Source organism: Pseudorasbora parva, chromosome 14 (assembly GCF_024679245.1).
Source record: "Pseudorasbora parva isolate DD20220531a chromosome 14, ASM2467924v1, whole genome shotgun sequence".
Lineage (NCBI taxonomy): Eukaryota > Metazoa > Chordata > Actinopteri > Cypriniformes > Gobionidae > Pseudorasbora > Pseudorasbora parva.
Genome location: NC_090185.1, coordinates 15,208,842 through 15,223,376, shown reverse-complemented (window position 1 = coordinate 15,223,376; position 14,535 = coordinate 15,208,842). Strand labels below are relative to the sequence as shown.

Genomic DNA, 14,535 nt, shown 5'->3' with positions numbered 1-14,535 from the left:
GACAGATTTTGATCTTTGTATCTGAGGGTATGTTTACACAAAAACGTTTTCTTTTGCTTTTCTGAGTACGTGTAACGTACATGTGCTCCTACTCGACCCACTCCGAGTGGGATTTGAACCAGGGTCTCCGGCATTGGAGGCATGCAGGCTCACTAAAAAGGATGCTAAAGAACAGTTTGCAGTATGTTTACTTTCTACTCAAGTACATTTATCAGTTTTTCTTTGGTAAACTTTTACTTTACTACATTCCAAAGCATAATTATATTATGTCATAATTTTTACCGCACTACATTTCATAAATAAAAGTTATTGTTTTCTTACCTTTTAAAAATGTAGTACTTTCTTACTTGTACTCAAGTAAAACTTGAATTACTTTTACTTGAGTAAAAGTATAGTGTACTACATTTTTAAGAAGTATTAAATTATATTCAATATGAAATGTATTGCAATAAAAATGTTATATGTTGCAATACTATGTTATACATGAAAAATAAAATTACTAGAAAGTAAAAATTATTCAGTACTGTCCGCCTCTGCTACAGAACATAGCCTAGAATCAGTCAGGTTTACACCGTTACACAGGCAACAACAGCATTGTCAAAACGATCCCGGTTCACACGGATCCCTGAAAAAAAATAAAAAAGGATGCTGCCAGGCCAATAGTTGACGACATAACGTTGTAAAGAAGCATAGATGCGCATGACATAGCAGTTTATACAATTTTTATTTTTAAAGTTTACATGAAAATTACAAAATCGTTTTCAAAAACTGAAAAATTAACAGACAATGATTTTAATTTTTTGTTGAAAACAGTGTTGTCTGAATAGCCCCCGAGTTCACACCTGTTTACTGGGATTTATGTTATAGGGTCTCGATTCAGTCACTTAAGCACAAATCACAACAATCTATCTTCAAACTAATCTTTTACCTTTACTCAAGAATGCATTCTAGTTTCCAGTGAAGCGCAGAGGTCTGGTTAGGGAGTTTCACAAGCACTTTTGTGCAGAGGCAGCTCTTCACCCACTCGTACACCTTATACACACTAACACTCAAGTGCACTCATAATAGGTACATCAAAAATACAACCTGTTGCATTCAACCAACAACAACGAAATGCTCAACAGTGGCTTACATAGTTCTGACCACAGGTATCATTCTGACTTCGAAACTGAGCTGCTGGTAAAGACACAATGCAGCTCTTGATCATTCTACATTTTAAAAAGAGGCCTTCTGCACAATTCTGCACATCAGACAGGCAACGTTTTTCCAGTCTTCTATGGCCTAATTTGAGTGAGGCCTGGTCTGATGAGTCTCGATTTCTGTTGAGACATTCAGATGGTAAAGTCAGAATTTGGCTTAAACAGAATGAGAACATGGATCCATCACTGTGCAGGCTGGTGGTGGTGGTGTAATGGTGTGGGGGATGTTTTCTTGGCACACTTTAGGCCCCTTAGTGCCAATTGGGCATCATTTAAATGCCACAGCCTACCTGATTCCAGATTTGTCAGCTAGATAGTGTGGTGAATATTCAGAACGCTATTATCATTTTGGCTTTAGCAATATTTTCCCAAAAAATACTTTTTTGTTTTCTTAAAGATCAGGAGGAGCATTTTCAGATAATTAACCTAATTAATGCGAGAGGAGCATATTCAGTTGATCAAACCAATTAACAAGATAAGAGGTATATATACACAGCAGACTTACCTCTGTTCGTTGACAGATTACCTGCATCCCTCCATCTCCTCACTTCTAGTTCTATCCCTATCACAACTGGGGGAGTACTCTGGGTTCGGGCCAAATTGCGAGCTAGGAGCCCTCCCCCTGGACAGCACACCAAATACGCAAAATAAATTGTCAAAATAAATATGAAAATTCATACATTAGATAGGTGGATAGCACAAGTGCACAGTGAATGTTAATTGGTTTGCCCATACTTTCAAAATCTATTTTCAAACCAGACTTTTGAGTTATGTATTAATAAAATAATTATTGCATATTAGTCCATCATCTTCCGTTAGAATATGACGAGCTTTAGCCTACCTGTTTGAGCATAAGTCAGTAAAAGATTCAGTAATAATGTTGTGTTAATTTTTTATTGAAATCCATGTTCTGTGCAGCCTTAGATAACACAAAATTATATATATAAAAAATGCAAATGGGTTTGTTAAGAGTGACGTGTTACAGTCTTACAATCAGTTGGCATTATCATTCATCTTAATGGCAGTTTCTCAGGAACAGGATTGAGAAGAGTTGAAACCGGATGGTGTCTTGGCAGTGATTGGCTGATTGTGTTGATAAATTCAAACTGTTCACACAAATTTTGAGGAAAAACAACATTTTCAGCCGGTGTTTAGAAATGCTAGTCTTAATATAAAAGGCAGTGTAAATGGATATAACATTTTTAAAAATATCTGGTCCCATATGAATATATATCGTGTGTCTAGTTTATGTTTCTTAATGTAAGAATTGTTTGATATATTGCCTGGAAACAATTAAAAATACTAAGTAATAAAAAAAAAATGCAGAGTAATATGTTTATAAAATACAGCAATACAGCATGTATTCTGCTCACAGTTTAAATCTCAAATAAGGGTGGAATGATTCCAGTAACGGAGCTGAGCTTGCATGAACATGTCTTTTCTAACAGGTAAACATCTAACCGCAGAACAAGTTAGAGCAGGAAGGAAGGTAATTGTAGGATTAAAATGAGTGACAAACACTGAACTGTGATTATTCAGAAACATCTTAATGACAATCCTCCAATCAGACTCAAGTATTCATGGAATGTTAGCGTAGTCTAGAGAAAATCCTGATACTGAAATAGTGCTGAAATACTGATTACACTGAAGCTAAAGTAACTATTCATCACTATCTGTATAATATCTGCATTTGAGTCCACTAGTGACACCCTCACATTTTTGTTGAATTTTTTGAGCATGGACATACACTGAGTACGTCATGTTACATTAACAGCCGCGTATATGACGTAGTCTTCTCCGGTAGCTTTCTGAAAGAAACAAAACATGAATAACATGAATTAAAACTAAAACTGTGTGTGTGTGTGTGTGTGTGTGTGTGTATGTATGTGTATGTGTATATGTATATTTATATATACAGGTCCTTCTCCAAAAATGAGCATATTGTGATAAAGTCCATTATTTTCCATAATGTAATGATAAAAAATAAACTTTCATATATTTTAGATTCATTGCACACCAACTGAAATATTTCAGGTCTTTTATTATTTTAATACTGATGATTTTGGCATATAGCTCATGAAAACCCAAAATTCCCAATCTCAAAAAATTAGCATATCATGAAAAGGTTCTCTAAACGAGCTATTAACCTAATCATCGGAATCAACGAATTAACTCTAAACACCTGCAAAAGATTCCTGAGGCTTTTAAAAGCTCCCAGCCTGGTTCATTACTCAAAACCACAATCATGGGTAAGACTGATGACCTGACTGCTGTCCAGAAGGCCATCATTGACACCCTCAAGCGAGAGGGTAAGACACAGAAAGAAATTTCTGAACGAATAGGCTGTTCCCAGAGTGCTGTATCAAGGCACCTCAGTGGGAAGTCAGTGGGAAGGAAAAAGGGTGGCCAAAAAACGCTGCACACCAAGAAGAGGTGACCGGACCCTGAGGAAGATTGAAGAGAAGGACCGATTCCAGACCTTGGGGGACCTGCAGAAGCAGTGGACTGAGTCTGGAGTAGAAACAAGCAGAGCCACCGTGCACAGGCGTGTGCAGGAAATGGGCTACAGGTGCCGCATTCCCCAGGTCAAGACACTTTTGGGCTACAGAGAAGCAGCACTAGACTGTTGCTCAGTGGTCCAAAGTAATTTTTTCGGGATGAAAGCAAATTTTGCATGTCATTCAGAAATCAAGGTGCCAGAGTCTGGAGGAAGACTGGGGAGAAGGAAATGCCAAAATGCCTGAAATCCAGTGTCAAGTACCCACAGTCAGTCATGGTCTGGGGTGCCATGTCAGCTGCTGGTGTTGGCCCACTGTGTTTTATCAAGGGCAGAGTCAATGCAGCTAGCTATCAGGAGATTTTGGAGCACTTCATGCTTCCATCTGCTGAAAAGCTTTATGGAGATGAAGATTTAGTTTTTCAGCACGACCTGGCACCTGGCTCACATGGTTTACTGACCATGGTATTACTGTGCTCAATTGGCCTGCCAACTCTCCTGACCTGAACCCCATAGAGAATCTGTGGGATATTGTGAAGAGAAAGTTGAGAGACACAAGACCCAACACTCTGGATGAGCTTAAGGCCGCTATCGAAGCATCCTGGGCCTCCATAACACCTCAGCAGTGCCACAGGCTGATCGCCTCCATGCCACACCGCACTGAAGCAGTCATTTCTGCAAAAGGATTCTCGACCAAGTATTGAGTGCATAACTGAACATAATTATTTGAAGGTTGACTTGTTTTGTATTAAAAACACTTTTCTTTTATTGGTCGGATGAAATATGCTAATTCTTTGAGATAGGAATTTTGGGTTTTCATGAGCTGTATGCCAAAATCATCAGTATTAAAACAATAAAAGACCTGAAATATTTCACTTGGTGTGCAATGAATTTAAAATATATGAAAGTTTAATTTGTATCATTACATTATGGAAAATAATGAACTTTATCACAATATGCTAATTTTTTGAGAAGGACTATATATATATATATATATAATTAAAAGGATTGCAAGAAAACTAACAGACTGCTGGTATATAGGGTACACTGGGGCTAAACAAACCTTAAAGGGGTACTTCACCACTGGAAAGATCAATGTGTAGGGTTTAAATTTAAATTGGGTCATTTATGTTGTAGAAATGTGAAATTATTTTAGAAATTGGTGCTGACTGAGAAAAGCTCCTACTTCAGACTCTAGTCTCGTCTATCCTCTGGCCAAAAAAATCCTCAGATGATGCTTTTTTTGTGTGTGTCATCTGATGTTTTTTCCCCAGATAAAAAAATATATATATATATATATATATATATATATATATATATATATATATATATATATATATATATATATATATATATATATATATATATCTCATCTCAGGGGGATATGAGGGAGGAAAGCACGATCATTCGAATATATTGCCGGGTTTCTACTGATGCGCTTATGCTAATCGGTAAAGTAACCCTTTAAGAAAAATGTGCTTTTCACTACACCCCTAGTGTATGATTGTAGTTTTTTTTATTTATTTATTATTGAATATTTATGGAGCAACAGATTTTGTGTGAACATAAATCAAAGGGGTTTATTTTGATTAAAATCTTATAAATGTGAGGTGGCAGGGTGGGCTTTTTGCCCCATACATGGTGTACACATTAATTATACAAAATAATGAAGCACTTTCAAAATCACTTGACCAAAGTTTGCACTATTTTCTGTTTATTTTGATAAATAAAAGGATTAAATATGTTAAATATGTGGCTTATTTAAGGAGACACCCCTCTGCAGCCTGTAGCATGATGACGTAGCTGGATCAGATCCAATACATACTGGATGGTGGATCGTTATGGCGACGTCATTCATACCGATCTCTGGGTTAACTTAATGCATGCGCTGGTCTTAAGTGACATGTATGATCAATATTGTAGATGATGTTCTAACCTGTGTAGTAGTACTGATAAATAGTAGGCTAACAAGTTATTATTGATGAATAAGTCATCTTTTCATAAATGTGATCCTAGTTTCTCTCTACATGCATGCAAAATATTTAAAATATTAATATATTCTGGTCATATTTGCTGTTAAGTGGAAGCAAAAATGAGTGAAGTAATTGTCTCTGTAATTTTCATCCTCAAGGTACAATGCAACACGATCTGTAAAGAACTTTAAAATACCAGTAGCCTATACATTCAAGGGAAAATGCAAAACGTGTGTCCCGGTGGCGTGAGCATGTTATTAATCGTTATTTTTGCGCGAGCGGTTTGAGCATTTATTTATCCAGTTCACCAAAACTCTCATCTGCGCATGTCCTCAGAACTCTACTGCGCATGCGAATATGACGTCATCAAATTGTGAATGAAACCACCGCGCATGCGCGTCCAGTACGTGTTGGATCTGATCCAGTACGTCATCGTGCTACAGGCTGCAGCGAGGACTTCTTGTATTTAAGGGCGAAAATTGTCCAGATACAGTTTTACAGGTCCATTTACAACCCTAGAAAATATCCCTAGGATGTAATGCTCTGTTTTTGCCTTATTTGGAAGAGTCATGAATATTAATATTGAGCTCTGCTTAGATCGGCTTATTTCAGCAGCTCACAGCTCACAGCAGTTCAGATGTGTAGCTAAGCGGCTCGTGAGTCCGGACCATAGACGAAGAAAAAAAAAATGGACTTAGTGTCCGTGACGTCGTCACCCATAGGATTCCAAATAAATCGTAGAGGCAAGCGGGTCCGTTGCCACGTCGTTATCGCGAGTCACATCCGGATAACAGAAAATGGGCAAAGAGGCGGGATGTGGGCGGAGCTTATGAGACGCAATGACGATAAATGGCTAACCACCTGTCACTCAAAGTAACCACGCCCTTAATTATGCAGAAATGTAAGGCTTCATATAATGTAAACGAATGAGTTCTAAATGAAAAATCCAACCCCTCACAGTTGTCTTCTGGAGCCTGTCCCTAGTGGCCAGTTTAGGAATTGCAGTTTACATTACTTCCGCATTGGCTTCAAGATAGATCTCGGGAGGTTGCCATTTGGTCCTGACCAAGCCTGCAGCACCCCTCTCAGAAACTGAAGCCTCCGCACCTCGATCGCCCCCAGGGGGCCGGTCCCAGTATAGTCGCCCCTCCGTGTTTTGTAATGCACACGAGGCAAACTAAACAATAAAATTACACTTCAAAAATGTTTTCCCCAAAGTTAGTTTATGTCATTGTAGGCAGTTATCGTCACGATGATTTCAATTCAAGTGTTCGTTTTTTAAATAAGTTCAGTTTTAGTTAGTTATTTGATGCTATAAATCGGGGATGGGGGGGTGTGACGTCATGATTGACAGCGGAGATCGACGTCTTCTCTGAGTGAAGTTGTCACTGAGGCACTAACAGACTTTTTTGGGGGATTTTTGAGAGCAGATTGGAGCTTTAGCTTTAATTTCTACATTTCCATAACTGTTTTTTTTCACACCAACATAATTAATTGTTCAGCATCTGTGAGAGTGTGGGCGGGCTTTTGATATCGCGGCTGTACTTCCCGCTCTACTTCCTGCTCTTTACTGCGCAACTCCTGTCTCGAAATCGCTACTGCGCAGTAGAGATGCAACTAACGATTATTTTTTCTGTCGACTAATCTAATGATTATTTTCCCGATTAGTCAACTAATCTAGCGATTATTTTTATTATAATAAATAATTAATCTAATGTTCTTTTTTTGTAATTAGCTCATGAATCCTTTGGATAGCTTTACAATATATATATATATATATATATATATATATATATACATATAAGTACAACTTCTAATATAATATATATTATTCATTTTCAACCAATGTGGTTGAAGTTTTTACAGTATAAAATAATAAAGAGGCAAAGAAAATTATTTTACTATGGTAAATATGAGTTAATGATAACGTTTATAATTAAACCACAGTAGCCATACATTTACAGTTGTCTGAGACGTCATTAAATTTTCTTTAGCATCACAAATCATAAAGTGTAGTCAGGGTTCTGCTATGGTTTAGCATGGTTTCCAGAGATCTGGAGCTGATTCGAGGTAGCTCGGTGGTTTTTTGACTGTTGTCTCGCGGCGCGCTGTCTTTTAAGGGGCCGTTCACATATTACGCATTTTGTGCGCTCAAGTTCATTATTCCAATGTAGGCGCGCGATAAGCGCGCTCATAATGGAAGCGACGCGCTTGTTTTTTCCAGGGGCGTCCGCACCACATCGAGTTAAAAACATCTCAACTTTTTAGAATGCCGCAAGCGCAAGAATATCAGACCTGAATCTGGAAGTTGGTCACCAGATCACACGGAAACCAGTTAAACCGTAACACCGGAGAGCGCAGAGATGTTTTCCTCTGAGGTGCTCGCGCATCGCAGTTGTGCTGCCGTGGTACACCATATCGGTTTTGCAAAGGGAACAAAGGGCCATTTTATTTGTCCTCTGTTTAAAGTCTTCCCATACTTTTGATAACAGTGGTCTCTGTTTTTGTGATAGAATGCAACTTTCTCCATTCCCTGTTTGCCATTACGTGAGATGTAAACAAACAGTGTGACGCGTCGACGCATTTCACGCACGTCAATTTATTTTTGTAGTCGACGTAATCGATGACGTCGACGCGCCGTTGCAGCACTACTGCGCAGACTCCGGTCCCAAGATATCAGCGCCATGCAGAGTGTCTGAAAGCTTCAAATCTAGTCAACGGAAACATATGAAGTCGCGTAATCCATATTTTTTTTACAGTCTATGGTCCTGAAAGAACAACTTAGTAGTTTTAGCTGTGGTATCAAATGGAATCAAGATTTGTTAAATCTCACTGGCATCTATACACTGTAAAAAAATATTTAAAAAATAAGTTACCTGGTTGCCTTAATTTTGAGTTCATTGAAATTAAAAAATTGAGTTAATACAATGAACATTTTTGAGAATCGACAAGATTTATTCAAATATTATAAAAAGATTTTGTACGCATATTGAATAATTGTGTGTTTTATTTGTGATGATGCAGTGAAACATGCCAAATAGTGTTATTTTCATGATTTATCAAATGTTTTATGTGATTCAGATACAATAATATTTTAGTCCCTATTTATTAAACTAATTTCCTTCATTGTATCAACTCAATTTTTTTATTTCAATAAACTCAAAATTTTAAGGCAACCAGGTTACTTTTTTAAGTTAAACTAACAATATTTTTTACAGTGTAGGGTGTCATAACCTTATTTATAAAAATGTAAGGATAGATGGGTCAAAAACAACAACTATTCTTTTTATTACTTTTTTGTGATGGGGCCAGTAGTTACCGAAATGTAATCATTGAATTCATCGAATCGGAAGAACTGAATTGATTCCCAGCCTTATGTAATATTAGATCAAATTAGCACAAACAATTTTGCGTTGCTGTTCATAATTATGTCAAGGGTCAGACAAATTTCCATGAGTATCTTGAAAAATGAATGTTTTGCCATGTGCTACTGCTATGGAAAGTTTTTGTTTTTGCCATCTAGTGTTTCAGAGGGAATAAAATAAGCAAAAATGATTTTATACACACACACACACCTCAGTCTGTTATATTTCTTATAATCCTTTTTTACTATAAACACACTGTAAATCAAAATATGGCTCAAAACAACAGTTTGAATAAAGAGACAGTTACAAGCACAGAGGACAAAGATAGCGGGAAAACATGACCTATTTGGTCAGATTGTTTAGAAAGACTTTCTAAAGTTACTTATAACTTCTACCAAAAGGGAGTGCCTTCAAGCACAGAATCATTTTTGCCTTTTGAAATAGTGTTTTGGGAATTTTGGGGAATTTTCAGCACTTTCATTTTTGTTTGTTCATTGTTAATGCCGATGGTGGTCCCAGCACTGATTTTCTTGCATTTGATTCAGCTGCCATTGAATCAGAGTTGATAACACATGCTTTGGTGACTTGATGACTTACACAATGCGTCACTGTCTGAGTCTCTGTTACGGTTGTCTGTTGCTTTGCTAATACTCAATCTTGGTAGACTGAAAACCTCAACCCTCCCTAAACCCTGCTTGGCCTAAGAAGTGAGAGCACATGTTTGTATGCTGAAGTTTCTAAAGTTGTCTGATATATACTGAGCCTTGGGGCTTACCATGTAATTTTGAAACCTAAGCATGAAAAGTGCAAGCAAAAACAGACATTAAGCAAAATAGAGCGCTTTAAAATGTTTAAAAATATCTTGCTTGTCTAAGGCCACATCATGCGCAAAGTACGAATGCTAACATCAGCACAGGATGACAGATGCTGCTTCATCACGTGTAAGCGAAAACAGCTCTTTTGCAAGAATGTGTGGTAAAAGCTGAGGTTTCCCGATACAGTATCTTACCGTACTGTGAACACTGCGTGCACGAAATGTTGTTTTGGAATACAGTACATCTTCCTCACAAGTCTGGACTGTTTTAATAATAATAATCACATTTTCACACTGATATTGTGGCACATCTTTTGAACACTTAATTTCACTTAATTTGAACCAAGAATGTTTATATAACTGGATGAAAAAATGATATACTTGCCCTGTTGTGTTGCTTGTTTAAGCTTCCTTCTGAAAAAGATTTTCACCACCACAGCTGATAGAACCAGTAGAATCACCAAACCAACCAATATTCCCACCCAATGTAATGGGCGCAGTTCTGTATTGAACAAGCATAAAATAATAATGAATAATTATCAATGAGTCCTGCAATGTTTGATTTTAACAAATACATTAACCAACTTATCACACTTAATGTTTTAAAAAAAAAAACCTACAGTAACTTTTTTTAAACGAAATTCACAATCTGTAATATTACCAATAATATCACTGCTGCCATACCTTCACATGTGTGACAGAGATCCGTGATGTTCAGGTGTGTGGTCTGGTTTCTGATGGGATTGTTGAGCACACAGCTGTAGGTGTTTTTATCCTGATATTCCACCTCCAGAGGTAGAGAGAGACTGATGCTGAGATCAGACACACTGATGCTGGACAATAAACTGTTTCCTTTGAACCAGGAGAGAGTCACATGACTCACATTCACAGCTGAACACACCAGTGAACATCTGGACTCTGATGATGATGATGATGATGGCGAACAGTCTAAAGAGTCTCTAGCGATGACAGGAGCAGGTAGAGGAGCTGGAAATATTAGATTAAAATAGTGAAATGATACTTAGAAAAGCAAGTTACAAAACAAGATATAGAAATATATTCTAATAATAAAAGACGTCAAGTTGTTGCGTTGTTCTCATTTTGTTCGTGTTTGTGTGTGTACACATGTTTTCTAGCCTTGTGGGGACTTCAACCTGCATACTCATGGGGACTCGTGTCACTTTGGGGACCTAAATTGAGGTCCCAATGGATACAAAAGCTTATAAATCATACAAAATTAGTTTTTTTGAAAATGTAAAAAATGCAGAATGTTTTGTGTGATGTGTAGGGTTAGTGTAGGGGGATAGAACATACGGTCTGTACAGTATAAAAACCATTACGTCTATGGTGAGTCCCCAGAAAGATAGCACACCAGACATGTGTGTGTGTGTGTGAGCGTGAGTGAGGGCACACCGTGTTTGGTCTTAATATTTCACTATTTAAAAAATATTAATGGAGTTAATTAACAAAAGTTCACTATGTTTATTTAATCCCACTAGCAAAAAAGCTGCTTACAGTTACTTTAATGACAGTGGTTCTGATTTCATTTGATTTACTCACCATATACAGTCACATTAAAACTCTTGTATGAGATCCGAGTGTTGCTGATGAACTGTAGTTTATAAAGTCCAGTGTGTTCAGATCTGATGTTTCTGATGGTCAGAGATCCAGTTTGACTGTCCATTTGGAGTCTGTCTCTGAATGTCTCATTACTGTTATACATATCAATGATCTGCTTATGGATTTCAGCGATACGAGTCTCTGAATTGCTAACTTTAAACACCCACAGTATTTGATAATCTCTCTGTACTTCAGTAACATCAGAGTTTAGAGTGACAGAATCTCCCTCAGTCACTGACACTGATTTCACTGCATCTGTATCTGCAAACACACCTGAAACAGAGAAGGAATATTGTTTGTCCCTTGTGGTGTTTTTTATTTATTTTATTTTTTTACAATTTTACATGGCAAACCCCAACAATTCCACATGAGTTAACGCTGTTAAAAATACTTATTACACGGCTCTGTGAAATACTTGATTCCGATTGGTCAATCGCGCATTCCAGCGGTATGTTATGTCCAGATAACACCCGCTCATACGGGCACTACGAGTTATCTTGACCGGTACTACTTCTATGCTTAACGCTGGCGCCATCTTGTGGCTGTTAAATACTTAAACGGCCATGGCTACAATGGAAGACTTCAAGGCAGGTTCCTTTATAAAGTTTTAAATATGGGTATTTTTCTTACACAAACGCATCAATTCGAATCAGAAGGCTCTGTTAACCCATCGGAGCCGTGTGGAGCACGTTATTTCGCGGACAGCTGCATTTTTTATGGACTTCAAAAACAGCTACAACAACTGCTTGGATTAACGTTAGCCTGGACTTTTTAAATATAACTCCGATTGTATTCGTCTGAAAGAAGAATGACATATACACCTATGATAACTTGAGGGTGAGTAAATCATAGGCTTGGTTTCATTTTTGGGTGAACTAACCCTTTCAGCATTCATTTTCAACATTTAGCAGCAATAGATAAAGGCTTAAAGCAGGTTGGAACTGTTTTTCTTCGCGGAAGCTTTGTGTAAGAGCTAATAAAATATTTAATCTCAAGACAATATTTTGTGTCTAATTTATTTGAGAGTATTAGCTGTGTAATAAGCGGGATAATGTACACCCAGGCGGTAGTTATCACATAATAAACCCCGACAGAGTGATCAGGACCCCGAAGCGAAGCAGAGAATTAAGTCTAATAAGTCGAAGCGGACAAGTCTAATAAAAACGTACTTGTTTGTTTGTCAATTTTTTCATGAACTGATCTGCAATCATTTCTTTCCTTTCACACATTCTCCAGATTCTGATCTCCAAGGCTAAATAACATATCGAACATGTCATTACCACACTGCCCTTCTGCCCTCACCGACTGAGGTGCCAGCTCTCTGTAACGCATTACAAACTACAATCCACATTACAGACAGTGGTTGATCCGCAGAGTTAGTCATTTGGTAGTTTGTTTTTGTATTTTTGTCAGTAATGTTTGTCTTCTGTAGTGCTAAAAACTTCGTAAAATTCACGTTCTTGAAGATAATTAATTGGCTAATCAAATTATTGTATGATCTGATCTAATATAAATAACACCACATTTTCTGTTGTTGGCACACTTTGTAGACAAAAAACAATACACAAAAAATACGGAGTGGGAAAGAGAAAAGGGAGCCTAATGACCGTTCAACATTGCAAATATGGATTTAAAGCTCCAGCATACCAGTGGGTAAATTATCATAATATTTTGCAGACAGTTTGTCACACTTTAACTCCTGTAAAGTATATTTCCCATTATAACCAAAAAGTAAACACTTGTTAAAAAAAAATCTCTTCAGCAAACTTTGTAGCTTATATTCTTTATTTGCTTTGATAAATAAAATAATTATTGTTCAATAAATATGCAAATAGATTCTGAAAGGATTAAATGAGATCCTATATTAATTTAATTAAGCTTTACAGTGGTAACAAATAAAAATATTAAATGATAATTTAATTCTACATCTTTTCCTCCCTTTGTCTCTCTATTAATTGGACACAGAGCCAGTCAACAGCCAGATTATTTTTCCCTCCTTGTGCAAGGTGTCAATGGTCATCTTTTGGACAACTGTCAAGTCAGCAGTCTTCCCCAGTATTGTGTAGCCTACAGAACAGACTGAGAGACCATTTAAAGATCTTTGCAGGTGTTTTGAGTAAATAAGCTGATAAGAGTGTGGCACCAGGTGTCTTCAGGATTGAACCTTTTCACAATATTCGAATTTTCCTTAGTTGTCAGTTATAATCATCAAAATTTAAATAAACAAACATTTGAAATATATCAGTCAGTGTGTGATGAATGCATATAATATACATGTTTTACTTTTTGAATGGAATTAGTGAGATAAATACATTTTTTGATGATATTCTAATTGTATGCCCAGCACTGTAATTACACCAAAAACTGAATAAGCACTAAACAATTGTATTTTCAATATGACTTTAAAAGGTTTGTTATTCAATCTTTACTGTCTACTCAATCACCATTTTTTTTGTTTGCCACGGCCCTGAACACATGCTTTTTTTCCCTTAAGACTAAGCAGACATTTCCTCCACCCATAGTCTACTAATGGCGAAATACAGAATGCATTGTGTGAAAATATAAAAATGGCTACATTTAATTAAAAAAAAAAAAAATACTTACCATGTGAGACCCAAATCCACAGGCAGAAGAAGAAATACTTATGAAACATATTCAGAATTTTCCAAATATCCGGAAAAAAACCTCCTCATGATTTAGTAGAGCGCGTTTTGCTTGATAAAATCCACTAAGACGAATTCCACGTAGTTATTAAAGTAAAACGTCTAAAACAAAAAAAAAACTAGATTTTGAAGAATTAAGTTAATAGAAGTAGCCTAGTACTTAAAGCTGTGAATTGTAACTATCGTTTCGCCAGATGGGATAAACAAAAGCCCGTTACAACGTGGTTAAGCTTCGGCTGGTAAATAAGATATAGCCTATGCCTATTCACGATTCATCCATCCATTAAAAAACGCACATAGTTTCGCGAAAATTTTGAAAAATATTTGAAGTTGAGCCCAAACCCCAGTTACAGACTTCCAGATTTCCAGATTTCAGTTAGGCTACTGCGCAGCTCCTCCCTCCA

General features: G+C 36.9%; 1 protein-coding gene across 2 annotated transcripts; it reads right to left on the bottom strand.

Annotated features, from left to right (window-relative positions):
* Positions 1-2,077: 2,077 nt before the first annotated feature.
* On the bottom strand, positions 2,078-14,510 carry LOC137040161 (CD48 antigen-like). 2 transcript variants are annotated; one of them, XM_067415596.1, is made up of 6 exons: positions 14,073-14,510; positions 11,409-11,741; positions 10,533-10,835; positions 10,234-10,350; positions 10,044-10,111; positions 2,078-3,007 (listed from the first exon to the last, which is right to left on the bottom strand). In XM_067415596.1, the coding sequence occupies exons 1-6, from the start codon at positions 14,119-14,121 to the stop codon at positions 2,957-2,959; spliced, it is 921 nt and encodes a 306-aa protein (XP_067271697.1). In that variant the 5' UTR covers positions 14,122-14,510; the 3' UTR covers positions 2,078-2,956. The 2 variants fall into 2 exon arrangements, with proteins under 2 accessions (XP_067271697.1, XP_067271696.1); XM_067415595.1 differs by lacking the exon at positions 2,078-3,007 and having other exon boundaries at positions 8,674-10,111.
* Positions 14,511-14,535: the final 25 nt, after the last annotated feature.

Bases quoted from the DNA above. Each gene is read 5' to 3' on its own strand.
- LOC137040161 (XM_067415595.1), bottom strand. From the start codon at position 14,121: ATGTTTCATAAGTATTTCTTCTTCTGCCTGTGGATTTGGGTCTCACAT. The intron at 10,836-11,408 runs GTGAGTAAATCA...TAATATTTCCAG, and splicing joins TTTTAATGTGACTGTATATG to CTCCTCTACCTGCTCCTGTC. The intron at 10,112-10,233 runs GCAAGTATATCA...TTATTAAAACAG, and splicing joins TAAACAAGCAACACAACAGG to TCCAGACTTGTGAGGAAGAT.